This window comes from Acomys minous (genome assembly GCF_964271855.1).
Source record: "Acomys minous genome assembly, chromosome: 9".
Classification (NCBI taxonomy): Eukaryota; Metazoa; Chordata; class Mammalia; order Rodentia; family Muridae; genus Acomys; species Acomys minous.
The window spans coordinates 43,687,020-43,708,146 of NC_140490.1; the positions used below are offsets into that span (position 1 = coordinate 43,687,020).

At 50.6% G+C, this 21,127-nt stretch overlaps 1 protein-coding gene across 10 annotated transcripts in view; it reads left to right on the forward strand.

Annotated features, from left to right (window-relative positions):
* Positions 1-19,710, forward strand: part of SEMA4D (semaphorin 4D) — a 106,537-nt gene extending 86,827 nt beyond the window's left edge. For 3 of the 10 annotated variants that reach the window (XM_084796918.1, XM_084796916.1, XM_084796919.1), the window contains one exon: positions 1,149-3,400. In XM_084796918.1, the coding sequence (XP_084653044.1) occupies positions 1,149-2,074 (926 nt within the window). In that variant the 3' untranslated portion in view covers positions 2,075-3,400. Of the gene's footprint in view, positions 1-1,148; positions 3,401-3,596; positions 3,801-6,666; positions 6,723-9,643; positions 9,676-14,190; positions 14,401-18,117; positions 18,216-18,968 lie in introns of those variants that run through there. The other 7 variants (XM_084796920.1, XM_084796917.1, XM_084796924.1 and 4 more) reach the window with 7 other exon arrangements.
* Positions 19,711-21,127: the final 1,417 nt, after the last annotated feature.

Consider the following 21,127-nt stretch of genomic DNA (forward strand, 5'->3'; position numbering starts at 1 on the left):
ATGGCTCCTTTGTTAGGACCTGAGTTCGATCCCCAGAACCCATGTAATAGCTGAGCATGGCGGTCCGTGCTTGTGATCCCAGACCTAAAGAGAACGAGATGGGTAGACCCCCAGAGCTTGCTGGCCCCAGACTACCTAGCCAACTTGACAAGTACCAGACAAATGAGAGATACGTGTGTGCTCTCCCTCCCTCCCTCCCTCCTCCCTCCCTCCCTCCCTCCCTCCCTCTCTCTCTCTCTCTCTCTCTCTCTCTCTCTCTCTCTCTCTCTCTCTCACACACACACACACACACACACACACACACACTAACACAGAAAATTGTATAAAATTCCTTTGGGCTATTTGTGTAAGGTGTCACTGAATTTCATGTTTAGACTTCCAAAGATAGTTGCCTCATTTCCACACACCCCCCTCCCCCAAGACAGGGTTTCTCTGTGTGTTCGACCTGGCTGTCCTGGACTCACTTTGTAGACCAGGCTGGCTTCAGACTCACAGAAATCCCCCTGCCTCTGCTTCAGGAGTGCTGAGATTAAAGGCGTGCGCCACCACACTTGGCTTAGTTGCCTTGTTTTATATATGCAAATATTCCCGAACCCCAGACATTTCCCATCTCTTGATTTCCAGACAAAAGACAGTTGTAATTAGTTCTGGTGCCCTCTTTAAGGGCCTACTGCGTATGGCTGCCCATCAGGGAACATTTGTACCAGAGGTAGGCATAGAATCCTGCCAGGATTCTCGTGTGCCTTCCCAGCACATATGGACAGAAGGGCCCCAGGCCCAGCCTGCTTCCCTGACCAGCCATGTCAGAGTAAGAGACGTGCAAGGAGGGGGTTCTGGTTGCGCTCTGGCCTGCCTCTGCCGTGGGTACCGCTGCAGGTGGGGGAGCTGACCGGTACCAGATGCCCCAGGATGCTGAGTTTTCTCCAGGGACAGGGTGAGAACAGGATTTCTCAGAGCTGTCACTGAGTCCTTCATTTCGGGGGGGCCGCTGTCGGGTCGTGAATATCTTTATCTTGGTCCTGAAGATTCCATCTGGCTCCAGTGGGTGAAACTCTCGTGTCGCCCTGTGGGTATTAGCCTGCTTTTGAAAACAGTTGAGTAATCAGACGGAGTTGTTGATGCTGAGCGCATTTATTTTGGTGTTCCAGATAAGAGTAAAGAAAGTTTCCATCAACATTTTTTCAAGCACGGTGGCACAGCAGAACTCAAATGCTTCCAAAAGTCCAACCTGGCCCGGGTGGTGTGGAAGTTCCAGAACGGCGAGTTGAAGGCTGTGAGTCCCAAGTATGGCTTTGTGGGCAGGAAGCACCTGCTCATCTTCAACCTGTCGGATGGAGACAGTGGCGTGTACCAGTGCCTGTCAGAGGAAAGGGTGAGGAACAAGACGGTCTTCCAGCTGCTTGCCAAGCACGTCCTGGAAGTGAAGGTGATCCCTCGGACTCCCGCTTCGCCTGCCTCACAGGCTGCTCAGACAGAAGGTAGTAGGACCACTTCCAAAATGCCGGTGGCATCTACCCAGGGGTCCTCTCCCCCTACCCCGGCTCTGTGGGCAACCTCCCCCAGGGCTGCCACCCTACCTCCCAAGTCCTCTTTTACTGGCGCGCCTTGTGAGCCAAAGATGGTCATCAACACAGTCCCCCAGCTCCACTCAGAGAAGACGGTGTATCTCAAGTCCAGCGACAATCGCCTGCTCATGTCGCTCGTCCTCTTCCTCTTTGTCCTCTTCCTCTGCCTCTTTTCCTACAACTGCTACAAAGGCTACCTGCCAGGACAGTGCTTAAAATTCCGCTCAGCCCTGCTGCTTGGAAAGAAGAAACCCAAGTCAGACTTCTCTGACCTGGAGCAGAGTGTGAAGGAGACGCTGGTGGAGCCTGGGAGCTTCTCACAGCAGAATGGCGACCAGCCCAAGCCAGCCCTGGACACCGGCTATGAAACCGAGCAGGACACCATTACCAGCAAAGTGCCCACAGATCGAGAGGACTCACAACGGATCGATGAGCTCTCCGCCAGGGACAAACCATTTGATGTCAAGTGTGAACTGAAGTTTGCAGATTCGGACGCCGATGGGGACTGAGGCCAGCGTGCCCCAGCCCGTGTCCCGCAGTCTTCGTGGAGAGTGTTGTGTTGAACCCGTTCAGTAGCCGCCGAGTCTTGTCATCGTGCGCCAACCTCAGTCCTTTGTCTCTTTTTCTCTTGGGTTGAGCCTGTGGCTTGTCCCTTTTGTCCTTTCGGGAAACAAGTATCTAATCCAGTCTCAAGTCCTGCAGTCATTGGAGCGCTTATTTCAGATGTACCTGAGCCCTTTGTGTCCTGGGGGAGAGCCAGCCACCTCCATGGGCTGAGAAGAGCAGCCCCTTCGTCTTCCCTTCCAGTAGCAGCCACTAAAAGATAATTTAATTCCAGATTGGAAAGGACATTTTAGTTTATCAGATTGGTAACTTATCGCCTGCTGTCCAGATGGGCACGAACTTTTTCTTTCCCTTAATTATTTTTTAGGAGTTTTGCTCTGATTATGTTGATGTCTTAGGTCTTTTATTTTATTTTATTTTTTTAATTACTGAAGGAGATGTTTTAATATTCATGAGAAGATGAACATTTTCTAGATTTTTGTTACATATTGAGATAAAGTATGGCTATGTTGCTTAAGATTCTCAGGGATAGACTTATTTTTGCTAAATTCATTCTTTCCTGCTGTTAGGAACGTAGTTCTAAAATTGTCTCTTGAACTCACCTTTTAATTTTGGTGGGGTTTGTTTTTATTTTTTGTTTTTTGTTTTTTTTTTAAATCTTACTCATTTTGAAAGAAGTACCATTTTCCAAGATTTCCTTTCTGTACTTTTTTCCAGTCACACATATACAAGATGGGCTTTGAGTGAGGGCAGGTGGCCCAGTGTGGGTGGCAACTGAGCTGGTCCTATGAGGGGCCCTGCTGCTGCTTGCCACCTCCTGTCCAGATGGGTGGTGTCTTCGTGAGGAACTTTGGTTCTTGATCACATACTGTCTCTCCTTGCTTCCGTCTCACATCACTGCCCTTGGACTTCCGCCTCGACTGTCCACGCAAGACAAATGGGTTGGGTAGTTGTGCACCCAGCCTCAGACAGTGACCACAGCGTCCAGTGTGGGCGGCCGCTGCTGCAGCCTGACTTCTGCCAGTGTCTTTCAGGATGTTAACGGGCGGTACGATTCTAACGTTTGCTCTTCACTTGTGTGTGGGACACTCATTCCATGTAGAGCGATGAACTCTGGATCCCTTGTGCCGTGTAGACACGCATCTTCAGCATGACATGTCTCACCATTCGGTGTAAACATTTGTGTTTATAAGATTTACTTTGTTTTTATTTTTCTACTTTGAACTGTATACATTTGAAAAGTACCCAAATAAACCAGAAGCTTTATCGTTTGACCGGGCCAGCTTTTCCTTAGTGGAGGCTGTATGGGCCTCCTGTCCCTGTGTGATGGCCCTGGTGGGGGGTTGGTCCTGGGCTTTTTCCTTTTCTCACCCCCATGTGTCTAGTTTCTTGCTTTTCCTTCTCCATCACGGGACCTGTTCTGACGACTCCTCCTCAGTGCCTTCTTTTCTGTCCTCTGTCTCGCAGCCTCATCTTCTAAGTCCTTCCCTCCTCCTGGCTCCTCTCTGTCCTGTCTGGGCCCTGCCTCATCTTCTCCCAGAAGCCCCTGGCCGGCCTTGGCCTCAGGGCCCAACAGCCGTAAGCGGGTTACCTTGCTGCCACCCTTCCTGAGTGACCAGGCACAGCGGGTACAGGCGCTGGGGACCTTCTACCTCTTCTGCCAGGCCACAGGTGAGTCGAGGGCCAAAGTGTCCATGGCTGTTCCCATACTCTGCCCTTACTGCTACCCCACTTCCCTCGCCGTGCCTAAGGTTCAGCTGTCTGTGCTTTCAGCCCATTGATCCCAAGATAAACTGTCTACAGTGGGAGGCTGTTGCTAGGGCTACAGGAGGTAGCTTGCTGCCATCCAGCTTGCTGCCATAAAGGCACACAGGTGGGAGGGAGATCTGTGCCTTTAGGTTGCTGTGCTGTAGAAGCAGCCATAGGTGTAACGTGGGCACTGTTGTATGTCAGAAAATGACCTACAAGGCAGCAGGGAGCCGGACGAGGTCACGGCCAGCCTGGGTTATAGGAGGGATTCAAGCCAGCCTGGGCAGCTTAGCAAGACCTTATTTTGGAATTTTAAGCTAGGGATGTATCCCAGTGGTAGAGTGTGTGACTAGCCCCAGTCATGGTGTAATAAATAAAGCATAAAATCCATAAGGTGGAAGGTTTCTCTGTTCTGAAGAGCACTACTTAGGGACACTGTATTCTTGAAAGATGGTAGTTTACCAAAACCATTTGTTACCTCAGGAACACCCAGAGCTCCTGTCTCTACCTGTGGGCTTTGGCCTTTGCACAGAGTTGAGGAACGGAACTGATTGCAAGGAAAAGCAATCCAGTTTATCTTAAAATTGCTGTTGAATTATCAAAGCTATGGAGACCTTGAAATTGCCACTTATTTTGTTAAATTCTGAGTTGGGGTCTTATTCTGTGGCTGCCCAGGCTGCCTCTGGCCTCTTGGTTTCCAGTAATGCCCCTGCTTCAGCCTCTCAAGTTGCTGGTCTCCCGGTGTGTGTCACTGCACCCAGTTGACCTGATCTTGTGCTTGGTGCTGTATGCTATGGGTCAAGCCTTCATGTAGACACCTGCTTGTTCTTCAGTTAGGTATCTTAAGATTTATCACTTATTTATGTGTGTGGGTGGGTGCGTGGGTATAAGTGTGCGTGGATGGGTGCGTGCATGTGTGGGTGTATGGAGGAGCCAGAAAAGATAGATGCCCTGAAGCCAGAGTCACGCACGGTTGCACACCACTTGATGTAGATGCTACACACTGAGCTTGGGTCTTCTGCAAGAGAAGCAAGTGGCCTTAACTGCTGAGCCATCATCTCTCCCGTGCTTTTTCAAGTACTTCCGCCTCAGGCAGCTGGTGGAAGATCCCATGTCTCTAAGGGGTTTGTGTCCTGGGTGACAGTGCAGGACTACATGGACACTCACTGGAAGTAGAGAAGCTCAGGGTTGGGTCCATCCAAAGTGGCAGAGGACCCAGGACCTCCTTGCTGGAAAACGCAGAGCCTGCACCAAAAGCCATCACATCTGGAGATGTTCTCAGGTCCCCGTTACTATTAGGAAGGCTTTCACTAACCTGGGCACCCCCAGCTTGGAAGAGAGTAAATGACTGGGGCCTTCAATAGGGAAGGTATTTCAACACAGAGAATTTGAGGGAGTTATTTACTAAGGTGATGGGAGGCTGGGAGTGAGACAGAATGGTGGAGGCAAGTGTAGGAAGCCACCAGCATGGGCAGCAGTGACAAAACAAAAACCCAAAACTGTTAACTCACTTTTGGTAGGCCTCCACGAGGCTGGGCCATACAACCTCCATCTACCCCTGCAGGTGTTGCGGCCACCTCAGTACTCCTGAGAGGCACCATGAGAGGCTGGAGACGTGCTTATCTTACTTCTCAGCCTTCTCACAGCTAGACCTGAGGGAACACTAGGGGTCAGGGACTGAGGGATCATAGCTGCGGACAGACTGTGAGTGGGAACTGAAGTGTGAGGAGTGAGCCCCTTTGCCAGCCCCTCAGGATGGACTGAGCATGGGCTGGGGAGATGGCTGGGTGGTTACAGTTACAGTGCTTGTTGAGAAAGCATAAGAACTGGGGTTCTCATCCCCAGAGCTCCCCTAAGTGCTGGCCAGGCTTAGTGACCCACCTCAATCCCAACCTCTGGGTTTGAGTGACAGACCCTGTCTGTGAATAAAGTAAATGAGTGATTAAGGATGATTCCGCATAGCCTCATATGCCATGCCTTCACATGCATCTACACACATGTGCATGCATGTGTGTGTGCATGTCTTGAACAGATATGGGACCAAATCCCCTTCCCTGCCGTCTTTGTCCTGTCATTCTTCTTTCCACAAACATTTGAGCACATCTGGGGCTTTTCTTTTTTTGTCCTGTTCTCCACTGAGGCAAGGCAGCTTAGAGAAAGGCACTGTAGGCTTTGGTGCTGGGCATGGCTGGTTACTGCCAGGCGGGCTTTGGTGGTGTGAACATGCAGGGGCCTCTGCCGTCCCTGAGCAGGTGGCAGGCTTGGGTCTGGGTCTGCATACAGAGGCCATGTGGCTTTGAAGTGAACTCCCTGCACGTTTTCTACAAGAAGCAGTGTGTGTTCGGATTCTGTCTCTGGTGTCTACTGAGGAGGCAGCGGCATCTGTCCCAGGGGAGACTGCAGTTGCCTCTCCTAGTCCAACCACAGCCCCATCCTACATGCCCAGGGCAGGGCAGGGCAGGGCAGGGCAGGGCAAGTTGGGAGCCTTGACCTGTGTTTTTTCTCCTTCCTAAAACAGCTGTGTGCATGATGACTGCTCTGAGTGGCTTGGGGTTGGCAGATTAAAGGCCTAGCAAGCTGTTTTTAGAACATGAGACGTAAAGAGAGGGTACACAGGGAATCTTTGGTTCCTTGGCTTGTGTCCTGGTGCCCACTCTGGCTCTGCTGGTGACCTGGACCTCCAGAGGGTTGGTCAGAGGTCAGAAAGCTAGGCTTGCACTCAGGACTAGTCTGCCCACCCCTGCTCCCACCCAGTGCCTCCATGCCATCTGCGCCTGTGTTTTCCCAGGGTATGAGGCAGTTGGGACATCTTTCGCAGCACCCAAGTGAAATGACCAGGGTAGGTAGCATCAGGAGACACCAGCGCTACCCCAGCTTGGCTTCCGGGAAGGTCAGGTTGCCCACGCAGCCTAGAGCTTGCAGGCATCCCCTCTTAGTGGCAGGAATGGCAGCAGGATCTGGCACTGCCTTCCTCAAGTCTTTGTGTCTGCGTCTGCAGGGCAGCCCTGAGGTCCCTGTGCACACCCAGCCAGGTGCATGAGGGGCTGCAGCTGCTGCACCCACCCACGTCACACTGCAGTTGCGTCCCAGGTGTCCTGACATGACTGTAGGTTCATGATTATTCTGTTCAGCTGCCAGTTGCCACATGCACACCACATACCACACTGCACACCACAATGCTCTGCCACATGCCCCACATAGACCATGCCCCACACATCACATCACATGTGCTACATCACACCATACCACATAGCACATTTTCTACACACCACACATACCCCCACCAATTACTCCCCACTACACACACACCACATATACTACACGCATCACACATGCATCTCTCAGCACACACACACCACATATAGCACACATAGGACAGACCACACTATATAGCTCATTTTCTTTTTTCTTTTTGGGTTTTTGAGACAGGGTTTCTCTGTGTAGCTCTGGCTGTCCTGGAACTCTCTTTGTAAACCAGGCTGGCCTCGAACTCACAGTGATCCCCTGCCTCTGCCTGGGATTAAAAGCGTGCGCCACCATGCCCAGCTGTATATCACATTCCTATGCCACACCCCACGTATACCACATCTCATCACATACACCACACCACACACCACTTCACACCATAATATTCCATGTGTATACCATACCACACCACACGTAACCACACACACCCTATACCACGTGCCATGCTACATACATGCACACACTACTTATTCCATAAACACCACATACATCACACAAACACCATATTATCACATAGCACACAACAAGTGGCACATGCAAAACCACATATCACCTACACCGACTGCCTACACCACAGATCACCCACACCATAAAAGCACCATGTGCACGCACACCCCCATCCATAGCCACTCATAAACAGCATACCCACCACACACCACGCGTACCTGGTCCACTCTGATGACCAAAACACTCACTTCAGGTCCTTTACTAATGGCATAAACAAATTGCTTTTACCAAGCAAGGCTCTAGGTCCAGCACCTGCACATTTTTTGGTCCCTTCAGTTGGGCCCGTTTTGTGTATGGATTTGGGGGCCCCCAAGACAGCTGAGGAATTGGGGTAGTGGAGACTACAGAAGCTTCTTCCTCTCCGGGGCCCCTCTCTGTCCCTTCCTGTCCCCTTCCGTGTCTGTTAGTGCTGCAGAGCACTAATGGAGGCCTCTGTGGGTGGCTACGTGGGTGGTCCTGGAGGCAGTAGAAACCTTGGTACCTCCCTTTCATAAGGGGAGTGGCACACCAGAAATGCTATCCCATGATCTAGTATCCATGACCACTAAGAGGGTCCTCAGCCATTGAGCCTCTTCCTGGTCCTGGTCCTTCACATGACCCTTGCCCTGAGACTCAGGCCTGGGTGCCTTGTAACACTTCCTGGAGTATGCTGCTGGGTCCAGGCTGCCTGCTGCTTTGGTTCACTAATTCAAACCGAAAGCGGATGATGGGAGCGGAGAGCATCAGACATGTCCTTGAGCAGGAGGCTTTGGTCCCCCAGGTCCAGAACCCACTGTCCTCATTCCGAGGGCCTGTTTCAGGTCCATGGTCCTAAGAAGCCATTGTTGGTGGCTAAAATGTCACCTCTCAAGACACCAGGTGCAGTCCTGACCATGTGCATAAGGTGCCTGGAGACAGAGACTCAGGGTCAAGGAGAGAGGTTTGGGCTTTAGCCTGCCCTCACAGACATGCTTGTATTTTATCTAATTCCAGGCTAGCAAGGGCCAAACAAGGTAACATCTGAGCTAGGGGAGCTCATGACATTTCTAGAAAAAAGTTGTGCTTGAAGCCCTGCCTGATCCTAGACTTCTAGTCTGTCCTGGGTAAAAGGGAGTGAATAGTGACAGAGGGGGACCCTGGAGCTGAGGGAAACTTTGGAAGTGGCGGGAGTGCAGACGTTGGGGGAGTGGCATGCCCATTTGGAACAGGTGGGTCAGAAGGCCTAGTAGCCACTGACTTGATGTCAGGAAGGGCTGTGTATATATGTGCAAGTTGGTGATTCAAAAAAAAAAATCTGACAAAAAGCAAGGGGAGGTTTTGATTTTGGTTCACAGTGTGAGCACATGGGAAGGCATGGCAGCCAGGGCTTCCATCTGTGGTTAGGAAGCAGTGATAAATTTTGGTGCCGTTTGCACTTTTGCCCACCATGCCTCCATGCCAGGGGTTGGGGGAGGCGGAGCATATCACAGTCTCGCCTTGGCTGGCCTGGAACTATGTAGACTATGCTGTCCTCCAGTTCACAGAAATCTCCTGCCACTGCCTCCTGAGTGCTGCGACTAAAGGCATATGCCACCGTGTTCAACTTCCCTATTTTTATTCTTCCTAGGACCCCAATTGGGATGACATCCTCACAGGCACACCCAGGATCCGACCAGCTGTGGATCCGAGTCCTGGACATGTCCAGGCTCTGTCATGCCACGGTTCCCTAAACAAACCATCCCATAACTATTTAAACGTCTGCATAGTATTAGCCATTATCAGGTCCTGTCAAACTGACAATATTTACCATCACATGAAGGTATCTGAGGCAGGTACCCAAAGACAGAAACAACTGTTAGCCTCAGTGAACCCTAGCTGGGACATGGGTAAGAGAACTCCGTGAGCCCTGTATGTGGGGTGTGCCTGGGCAACCTGTGACACATAGGTTCAGTTCTGGGTCCACCACCCAGTGCCAGATGGCAGAGCGGTGATGGGGTGGTGCTGCCCACTGCTTTTTAACACTCCTTCTCCCTCTCTTTAATTTCTGCGCTCAGAAGGAATTGGATAGTTAAAGAATGAACAGAGAGTAAGTACCTCTCCACCATCTTTCCCGTGTGACAGTTCTGCCTCATGTAAGTCTGTAGGTGCGTCCGTCCGTCCTTGTGGTGTGGGGTTGGTGGCCAGCGTGTCCTGCTCCTGCCCGTCTTACACCACAAGCTTTGTCTTTGAGGGGCTTCACAGTTGAAGGCTCCTGTTGATGGGGCTTGGGGAGTAGCTCCAACTCAGGCTACCTGGATTCTCTGCCTGAGGTTTGGTGATGAGAGTCCTCCAGGGTCTTCTGTGCTCACTGTCAGGCAGAACTGGTGGATGTGGGGAGGCTAGGCTATAGACAGACAGACAGACAGACAGACAGACAGACAGACAGACAGACACACACACACACACACACACACACACACACACACACACACACCAAAAAAATCTGGAGACAGTATCTCATGATCATTTCTTGTTCAGAACACCTCAAGAACGAGTTCTTCAGGTTGGATTCCAGTTGATGGCCATCCGCAGAGGAATGGCTAATACTAAGGCTTCATGAAAGGCATCAAGCAGCTACTCAGAAGGAAGTGTGTGACCCTAAAGTCTGCAGGCGCACACCCAGGATCCTACCAGCTGTGGATCCGAGTCCTGGACATGTACAGGCTCTGTCATGCCACGGTTCCCTAAACAAACCGTTCCATGACGGTTTAAGTGTCTGCATAGTATTAGCCATTATAAGAAATCTAGAAAGACTCAATGTCTTTCTGCAAACATGTCTTGATGTCCTCAGGGGTCTAGACTGATGCCCTGCAGATACAAAGGGATGACTCCATTAGTGATCTCCAGTTGATGGACATCCACTTATGTACAGATGTGTGTGCATCTGCATGTAGACACATTCATATACACCTGTTAATACATGGAGTTGTCTGTGGCTAGAACTGAAAACACTTAATTGGAAAACAAATACAGAATTGTTTTTTAAGTCCACAAGGCTTGTCCACTAATCTGATGCCACATGGGAAGTCACAAAGGCTGCTGGGACACCTTTGGAATGCCCCTCAGAGACTGGCACATTCCTAGTGTTGTTTGCTTTTAAATTTTTAAAATGTTATTTATTTTGAGACAGAGCCTCAGCATTGGCCCTGCTTAGCCTGGAACTATGGGATTTGCTATATAGCTCAGGTTGGCCTTGAAATTATGGCTAACCCTGTGTCTCTTCCTCCTGACTACTGAGACTACAGGTATGAGTCATCACACCCAGCTCAATTCTGTTACAGGTAGTGGCTTTTTGAATTATAAAAGTATCATTTACACTTGTTTATTTATAAGCTCTTGGAAATATATTTTAAAAATTCAAGGGGTTGGCGAGATGGATCAGTGATTAGGAGCGTTTGTTCTTGGAAAGGGCATGGATTAAATTCACAGGACGCACAGGGTGGCTCACACTACCTGCAACTCCAGTTCCAGTGGATCAAACGCCCTCTTCTGGCCTCCTTGGGCACTGCATGCATGTGGTGCACAGATGCACACAAGCAAAGCGCCCATTCGCAGAAAACAAAAGAACTAATCCCAGGGCTGGGGAGGTATTTCAGTGGGCAAAGCATTTGCTGTGTGAGCATGAGGACCAGGCTTTTGGTCCCTAGCATGCATGTAGTCCCTGGCAGGCAGGTCCAGTAGCCCACCTATAACCCCAGCACTCCAGAAGTGGGAAAGGAGAGCCCAGGAGCAAGCTGGAGAACCAGACTAGCAGATTCGGTGAGTTTAGGGTGTAGTGGGGAGACCCTGCTTCAAGAGATACAGTGACAAGCAACAGAGGAAGACACTTGACATTAGCCTCTAGTCCCCACATGTGTGGGCATACACATGTATACACCCCCAACACACACACAGTCTGAGATGGGGTCTCTCTGTGTAGCCCTAGCTGTCCTGGACTCGCTTTGTAGACCAGGCTGGCCTCGAACTCACAGAGATCCACCTGCCTCTGCCTCCCTAGTGCTCAGATTAAAGACGTGCACCACCACCGCCTGGCTGTTCTACATGATTCTCATTACACTTAAAAAAAAAAAAATCAATTTCTCTGAGTGTCCTTGCCACTGTCTGTGTAGTGGCTTCCTGTCACTTGTCTGTCTCATTTCCTGATTGTTACTAACAGAGACAGCCTGAGGCCCTGTAAGTGCATTACTGTCTCGGCTCCATCCCTGAGATTGTCCAGTTAAGTGTCTGTACTGAGTCCATCTTGAGAGGAAACCCTCTGACATCAGCACAGGGTAACTGATGAGGGGACCAGGTAAAGGTAAACAGATGCCAAGGTTGGTAGAGTGAGGAGAATCCGTGCTCAAAGTAATCAACTAAAAATCTCTTCAAAAGTCTAGTTTGTGGGACTGGGGCTCCATTGGTGGAATGGTCCCCCAGCATACATGAAGCCCTGGATTCTCAAGACTCCTTCAACTTGTTCTTGGGTGCATGCCTGTAACCCCAGCACTTGGGAGGTGAAGGCAGGAGGATCCCAAGCTCAAGGTCATCCTTAGCTGCTTTGGGCTACATTGAGATCCTTTCTTAAAAAGAAAAAAAAAAGTATGTGATCTGTGACTGAGAAGCACCGAACTCCCTACATAGCGCCTTTCCTTCCCAGGGCAGGATGTAGGTTCTCCCATCCTGGGCCATCCACGAGCCCTTGGCCTTACAGCTGTGGACAGCTACAGGCAGATGTTTCTAAAGAGCCCTCACGCTCTGCCTTGTTTTTGCTGTTTTGTTTTTTTCTGCTTAGTGTTTGGGGCCCCAGCTGGGGATTGCTATTTCCTTTCTTCCCTGGTTGGGTGTCCTCCAGCGAGCCAGCCTTCCATTTCTGGCTGGGCTAGCAAGACCTGTGCTTGTGAGGTGTTCTGGCTACGCACGGGCTGCCCTTGGGATTGTGCTATTACCACACCAGTCCAGGAGACCACAGCCCATCTAGAGCAGGGAGGCTGAAGAAGTGAAGGCACGTTCACGAGCCAGAGCCCCTTTCCCCCGGCAAGAGGTGTCCTTGTCCATGCTGGTGAGGTCCTGCCTGTGGTGTGTGTCAGAATATGACAAGGCACATGCCAGGTGACAGTAGCAGACCAAATGCAGCTGGTTTAAACCATTGGGTCATCTCCAGCCAAGTCCAGGGTAGGGCCAAAGAGGAAACCGTGGATGAGTGGAGCTCCTTTGTCCTGCCTTCTCCATGGTGGATGGAGTAGAGCAAGTCCTGGCATGGCCCAAAGCTCTGGGGCTCTAACGTGATGTCTGAGACCCAGACTATACATACCCTTAAGTCAGTACTAACAGGAGGGTGACCTGCTGCCATCACAACGAGTGTTGGTGTTAGGACCAGATTTTGGCATCTCTTTACAACTCCCCAGAACTGACAGCCTCCACATACTCTATAAGGAATTTGGGATCTGAGGTTGGTCTAGCCTCAGCCTGCTTGGAGGTCTTCTGTTCAGAGTCACAGAACTTATCCTCTCTCCACTCTCCTGGATGTCTCTGGCTTGCCTACTTTCCAGGACCCTGTCTGCCAGACAAGTTGAAGCCACCCACAGTGCCCCTTCAATAGGTTACTTAGTGTGGTGGAAATAGGTGGCCTTAGTCTTGACTTCTTTTTTTTTTTTTTGAGGGAGGCAGATTCTCCCTCTGTAAACCAGGCTGGCCAAGAATGCAGAGAAGTCCACCTGCCTCTGCCTCCTGAGTGCTGGGATTACAGGTGAGCACCACCACATCTGGCCTTAGTCTTGACTTCTGTGTTTGAGATGGTCTCACGATACAGGCCTAGATGGCTTTAACCTCATTGTATAAAACAGGCTGGCCTCAAACTTATGTTGTTGCTCCTCCTCTTGCAGTTGACTCCCCAGTGCTGCAACGGCAGGTGTGCACCACCACACCTGCTACAGTCTTCATCTTCTTCTTCTTCTTTTTTTTTTTTTTGACAGGGTTTCTCTGTGTAGCCCTGGCTGTCCTCGACTCACTTTGTAGACCCAGGTTGGCCTTGAACGGCCTCTGCCCCGAGTGCTGGGATTAAAGGCATATGCCACCTCGCTCAGCACAGTCTTCATCTTTTCAACTAGTACTAAAAAATACAAAACCTAAGCAGCAGGCATGGTGAGGTGATACACACATGTAATCCTGGCACTTGAAAGGTGGAGCCAAGCACATCAGGAGTTCAAAGTCATGTGGAATCAGGGCTCAAAAGCACCCGCAGAAAGGGTGCCATATCTCCAGACACTCGCTGGGCACTTCACTAAGGAAGGGGCGCACAGCGCAACAAGGAGCAGGAGGCTGAGGGCATGTATTCTGGAAGGCATAGGCCATGCAAGTGTGCTCTGAAAAAAGGGACCTGATGTCAGAGTCGGAAGCCCACAGGGAAGTGAACTCAAAAGGCAGATGTAGCACTTTGTGGCTTAGTTCTTCCAGGAGAGACTTGGTACAGAACTGGAGGCTGCCCCAAGTCACTAATAGTTCATTTGGAACCAAGATGAACCTTCATTTGGGCAGCTCCCTTGAGTCTCGAAGGGAGATGTGGAGATAGCCCATGTGCCTACAGGTCCGGCAGATGTCCGCTTCATCTGGGAGAAGAACAGGCATGCCCTGGAGACGTGTGTACCCATGCAGACCCATGCACTGCCCGACGGCAGGGCCCACGCCCTCAGCTGGCTTCGGGACACCATCCAAGAAACCACCGAATACAGCTGCTCTGTCCTCTCCTCAGCAGGGAACCAGACCTCCAAGGTTCAGATTACTGTGACGAGACAGGGTAAGTGTGGCCACTCTGGTAGCAACACCTCCAGGGATTAGGTGTCACCATTCAGCCTGTCTAAAGACATGTGGGCTGGAGAGATGGCTCAGTGGCTAAGAGCACTGGCTGCTCTTCCAAAGGTTCAGAGTTCAATTCCCAGCAACCACATAGTGGCTCATAACCATCTATAATGAGATCTGGTGCCCTCTGCTGATGTGCAGGCGTACACGCATGCAAAATACTGTATACATAATAAATCTTTAAAAAAAGAAAGAAAAAGACAATGACATGTAGCTTCAGTTTGAGGATTAACCTATTTAAATGTCTTCTGCTGGGGAAGATGATTTATCTTTTCACTGCTTTATGGTGAAATGACGCACACATGCACAGGCACTACAAACATACCCACACACATGTACATATGCCATATGCAGGTATGCCCACACATACCAGACATAGATGCACATGCTAGGTGGCTGGTTACATGTGCAAACCACTTACACATCACACACACTATACACTTCCTGTCTCTTGCTTTTCCATTTGAGAAGGTGAATTCATATTACTAAGAAGACACCTGAGGTTATCCTGCTTGCCACACCAGGTGGGTTTGAGCCGCAGAACCCAAGTAAACAACTGTGTGGGGGTTGTGAGGCTCAAAGAACTTGCTGGAAGACCTAGGTTGATCCCTTGGACCCATGTAGCAGAAGCAGAGAACTGATTCCCAAATTTTTGACTTCTACACACGGGTGAACAGGTGTACGCACTCTCAATTGAAAAATTTAAGTGAAAAACCTGAGTGTGACGGTATGCATTTGTAGCTGGGGAAACAGAGGCAGGCAGATTCTTGGGGACACTGGCCTAACAGCCTAGCCAAGTCAGCAGGCTCCAAGACACAGGGAGACCTTGACTCACCAAACAAGGTCTTGAGAAATGACACCTGGGGCTGACCTCTGACCTTCACTGTGTGTAGGAGCCCTGCACACCCACCCTTTCCTGTTCCATTTCCCATGTGGTCTACCTCTGCTGATTCCCAGTTGCAGGGACTTAGCTACCATGAACTCAACATCAGCTGCTCACTGGAGCACTGAACACACTGGCTTGTTACTAAGCTAGACTGGTCCTTCAGCTGCCCTCAGAAAATCCAAGGTGTCACGTTGGGATGGCTTTTTGAGACAATCTCTCTCACTCTGCAGCCCAATTTGGCTTTCCTGTGATCCTCCTGCCTCAGCTTCCTGAGAGCTGAGACCACACACCTGGTTTGGGATTGTCACTTTGAGGGCAGAGTTCTGTCTTCATATTGGACTAAGGGGGTGATTTCCTGGGTGTTTTTATTGAGCGGCTGATTTTTATGTACCTTGTAGCAAACCTCACAGAACAGGTGTGGAAGTAGACATTTTGAAAGCTCGCATCTCTCATGTGTTGGTTTGGTTGGGTACACAGACAGCCCCGACACACCACTGTGGCATCTGCAGATACTGTTTGCTGGTGCTGGGCACTTCACCTGAGCACTTTGCCCACTTTTTTTTAGAGTCTAACTATGTAGCTCACCTGAGGCTTTTTATTGTCTCTGGAAGCTTGTTTTCTCAATCTTTTTACAATAGCTTGGTCTCACTTTCCCACAGTGCATTAAAGAGAGGCCCCGCCTCCCTGTTCTGGGACATTTTCTTGTTCACTGTTCTCCACTTACTATTCAGGATCTTTTCCAAGATGGGAGAGTTGAAATGCTCCCCTAAGGCACCACATTTTTGTTTCCAGTCATCTCTTAACTTTTCTACTTCCTCATACTTTACCTTCCAAACCTTAATGAAGTATCAGGTTTTTTAGAAAGGAAGCTCTTGGTTTTATTGCATTCTGCTGGTTCCTGGCTGTAGATCTTCTCTCTGCCTTAGAGAATATGGATGGGCCTCATTCTCCCCGGTTCTCTTTGCTCCAAGCTGACCTTTTCAAAGCATGGGATCTGGACCACGACCCACCAGCATGGCTTGGGGCTCACCAGGAAGCCAGTGGTCAGAACTACAGGGTCGAGGAGGCCAGAAGCCCCTGTACCTTATGCTGTGCATAGTGCTGAGGGAGCAGGCTGGGGCCCAGCTCTTCTCAGACTGAGCTACAATCCCTGCCTCCCCGGGCTCTTACAGAATTCAAGTTCTGTCTCTGCAGAGCTGTAGCCAAGACTTAGAAACAGGGCACAGGAAGGGTTAGCTGGGTTGGGGATCTAGAGACTTAACTGGGGAAAGAAAGCAGGGCTTCCTCCCTCAGTGCTGAATGTCACTGAACCTGCTGGCTAGGTGAGCAGCCCAGAGACCTTCTGTGGTGTGCTAGGGCAGAGGGAGGTTGTCCCTGGTAGGGCAGTCTCCTAAACTATCATCTGCATCTTAACATGCTACTCCCTCCCACCTCCATATGCAGAGGACTCAGCATTGTACCGTAGGCCTTGCTGTGGTCTTGGGGCAGCAGCTGTATCTTACAGCTTTCCACTCTCCACGTCCCCTGCAGCTTCCTCTAGTACTCTTTGTGGTTTTACACACATACAATAAAAGTTCCCCTGCTGTCCTTTAGTGGGTACTGTCCACACCTGAGTAATGGCCATCGGGATGAATCAGAACTATCAGAAGAAGGGACCCGTGGCTTTCAAATTCTCACCAGGAGTTAGGGCAGCACTAGTAAGCAGCTATAAAGTCACCTTGCACACACGAGCAGCAAGGACTGTAGGATACAATCATGCTCACACAGTTGAGTGCTTCCAGGTCCAGCAAAGCTGCAGCAGGGTGAAGTGATTCTTTGTTAGTTGGAGGGGCCAACACTGCTCACCTGTGTTGTCAGGAGCAGTCCGTAGGCCCCCAAAGATCTCTGGGAAGAACTGGCTCCCTCTCTCTCCCTTTGACTAGCAGGTGTGAGCTTCAAGTTAGGGGCTCCCATGGCACTCTGAATGACCATGGGACATTATTAGTTGTTCTTCACACTGGATGGGCTCAAGTTCATGGGACTGTTTGTGACAGTTCAAGGACATGGTGTACCTCATCCTTGCATGCTGTTGGGTTTGTTTTCAGAATCCAAGAGAAAGCATGCTTAAGGGACCACGGAGAGCAATAGGCAAGGGAAATCTCCTCAGCATGCAGCCATGCTGACTTCCTAAGACTACCAACTTTGGTGAGAGCTAGACTGAAGTTTGAGTTTCAGCACCTGCTCTTACTGAAGTGCTCTACAGGCTCACCTGCAGAGTAGGGGCTCTTTCACCCAGCGCAGCTATGGGGATAGGGGCTTTGCCACCCAGGAAGTGACAATGGGATGTGGGGGTCCGGTCCACTGGAGCCTGGGAGAGCAGTTACCCACAGAGCTGTGGCCAGGAGAAAGGGGTGAGTGGAGACACTGACTGTGGTGGTGCATACTTGGAATCTCAGAACTAAAAAGGCTGAAGCAGGAGGAGTTCAAATTTATTCCAGCCTGGGCTACAAGGCGAGTTCAAGGCCAACTAGGTCAATAAGGCACCAGTTTCAAAAACAAACCAGCCAACCAGTAATGAAATGAAAGATCCATTGGCTCCCCAGAGCTCTGCCATAGCCCACTCAGGCCACTGAAGGGATTCCCCAGTGGGCAGGCCACTAGAGCAGATCAGAACCGGGACTCACCCACCCGACTCAGCCTACGGTGTGGTTCTGATGGATAGATAGTATGCATGATAGTAACCTGAGGTCCACAAAGCTGTGACTGACCTTGACCCTGCCTCTCTTCCAGAGGCATTCCCGCAAGAAAAGTGGAGCCAGGAGCTTGCTGCATGGCGCGCTGTGGCTGGGGAGCACGACCGGCTGATGCAGGGCTGGAGGAAGGCATGGGTATGTACATGGCCACCAGGTCCCTATTTTGCCAGTGGGCCCCTCTGACTTCCTCTTGGCATGTAGAAAAGTTCTGCTTCTCTATTGCCCTGTGGGAATTCTGGGCTGTTAACTGTGGTCATGGACACTACAGTGGTGGTAGAGGAGACCAAACACATTTGTAGGTCATGCACAGGCCAGTAGCTTTCTTCTAGGTCCCAAGGCTGCCCCAGCCCTGGACAGGTGGCCCGGAGCTCACTGTTTTCACGAGAGCAGGAGACCAGCTGCTGCTGAGCTACATGGGGAGGTGGGGTTGTCACTACCTACATGCCAGCAGAAGTGAGGGCATCCTCAGGAAGGGTGCCCTCATAGAGGCGCAAGGCACTGCCCTTCTGCCAGGACCCACCTTGGGATGAGCTGCTACACCAAGCCTGTGGGCTAGATGACTGCCAGGCTGTCAACAGTGGCCGCGCCAGTCCTCTCTCCGGCTCTATGCATGTCTTCTCCCTTCCATGGTCCTCTGACACTAGGAGATGCCACCGCCTCTTTCTGAAGGCAGGACGCCTGGCTCACATGGGCTCCCAGAGCACCTGTCTGAAGCAGGTGGACCAGGAACTAGAGCACAGTCTGCTGCTCCTGCCTCAGAGTCCTTGGAGAACCACCGAGTACTCTTAACCTTAAGCCCTGGGTGGGCAGGTTCTACTCAGAGCAAGGAAGGCCTATTCTTCTATGCCAAGAACCCAGAGACTACCTTGTTTTTGTTTTGTTTTTTAGGAAAGCTGCAGCAAGGATAACTTCTAGCCACCTGAGGCAGTTCTCGACAGACCCCAAGTGACCTTGCTGACACCAGCTGCAGACACACCTGGTGAAGGCACCGCACCTATAGCACCAAGCTCATTTGTCTCGGCTGGTTCCACACAGCCAGTTGCCACTGCCTGAGTGTCCCCTCCTAGAGGTTGGGATCTCTAGGCCTGACACCCAGTAGGCCTGAGATAGAGAGCAGGAACCTTTCACATTAGCTGCTTCTGTAGCAGAGGGATCCGTCTGCCTGGCTCAAACAGTAGCTGAGCTGCTTAGGAGGCCCCACACCCAAGCAGTCGATAGAGCAGCATGTGATGTCTAACCAGATGGCGGCCACCCTGCATTACCTCCAAGACTTCACTGCACACTCATGCCCTCCCCCAGGTCAGCACAGCTAACCTCCATTCTGGTTCTGTGGATCTAAGTCAAATCTGCTGATGTGGCCACCTAGTAAACAAGTCATTTATTTTGTTCTAGAGTCCACACTGGGACAGGAGAGGTGAGAGTCCATGTGAGAATATTTTGCCTTAAACCTTGAGTGAGGATGAGGGAGTTGCTCTTTGCTTATCTCAGAACACAAGGCTGTCTTCCAAAGCACAGTGGCTCCTACCCATGTTTACCCTATCAGCGCTCTGCTTCTGAGGTAGAAAAGCCAAACAGGTCAATTATGCAAACCTTCTGGTGCCCTATTAAACGTTTTGCCAGTGCTGAGTAATCGTGTCTTGTAGGTGCTTCCAAGTCTGTATTACAGTCAATCTTTGAAGCTTGTGGGTATGTGTAATCTGGGGAGGTGTGGCCCAAAACCTGCTCAGCCTTTAATCTTGGCAGGCATGTCTCTTCTTGTCAATCATAAAACCTCAAACTCTGTTCAAAACAAAGCCATGGCCCTCGATAGTTCCCTGGAGATACTGCTTTGCTCAGCCTGATCAATGTCCCTTCTTTCTGGGACAAATGAGTCAGGTAACCTTCCAGGAGTGGCGTTAGCTGGTCCCTCCTGGACCCAGTATGAAAAGATCTTGAGGCCAGTTCTGGACAGACACACCCTGGTGGTCGTGCGTAATTGTCCCCTCATCTAGGCACTGCCTGGCACTGGTCACTTACTCAGCCAATGCACACTAACCATGCTTGCAGCACCACCATACCTTTGCAACCATTTTTTAAAAAATACTTTTACTGGTTATATTTGAGGTATGGCTTCAACCATGACAACTGCCCAGTCCCCTTGCCTTATAATGATGCTTCCCATGTCTTCCCTGAAGTGTGGATTTGTCAGGACCTGTCTATGCCACAAAGCAATCAACCACTTGAGGGTACAGTAGATGCTCTGACAGGATGTGTGCTATTCGCTCAGCTGCAACAAGAGTGGGCATCTGCACTTGTGTTCGGTCTGGTGCTCATCCCTGGGATCCCAGTGTACTGAGCGCCCTTAGCACAGTGAGGAACAGGAAACTAGCTAACTTCATCTGAAGCACTGGCCCCAGGAGGAGTTCTCTACTGCCCACAAAGTGACGGCACAACCTGGGCACCACAGAAGGGTACCTGGTAAGGCCAAATGTAAAGGGCTTCTGGAAGCAGAAGAAGTCAGAACCCCACCCCAGGGCTCCTATGTGGTCCTAGATTAACAAGCATGTACCTCAGACAAGGCCATCTCAGGGCACAAGGCCCTCAGGTCAGGGACATTCCAGATCATTTCTTGTCTTATTGAATCTCAGAATTCTAGCTGCTGAGTGGAGCTGTCAGAGTACTTTAAAGATCTCCATACACTAATTTCAGACCTTTTTTTTCCTTCCTCAATCTATTTCCAAACTTCCCACACCCAGCTTGCGGCCTCCTGACATAAATGGGAAAGGAAAGGCTCCTCCTTGTCTGCTGACCTGTCCACCAAAACCATTTCCCATGCTGAAACAGAGTCAACAAGGGGCCAGGACTGGCCACACACCCCTGTCGGCAGGCCGCAGTCCTATGCTGGGCGTCCGTTTCTGACTCAGTCTTCTACTTTCACTTCTCTTCAGAGGCAATGTTGAGTGCAACTGAAATGGGCCAACAGAGTTGCCAATGCCAGCACACCTGTAAAATATTCCAGCACACAGTAAAAATATTTCCTGACATGGGGCAGACTTGAGATGCAAGCA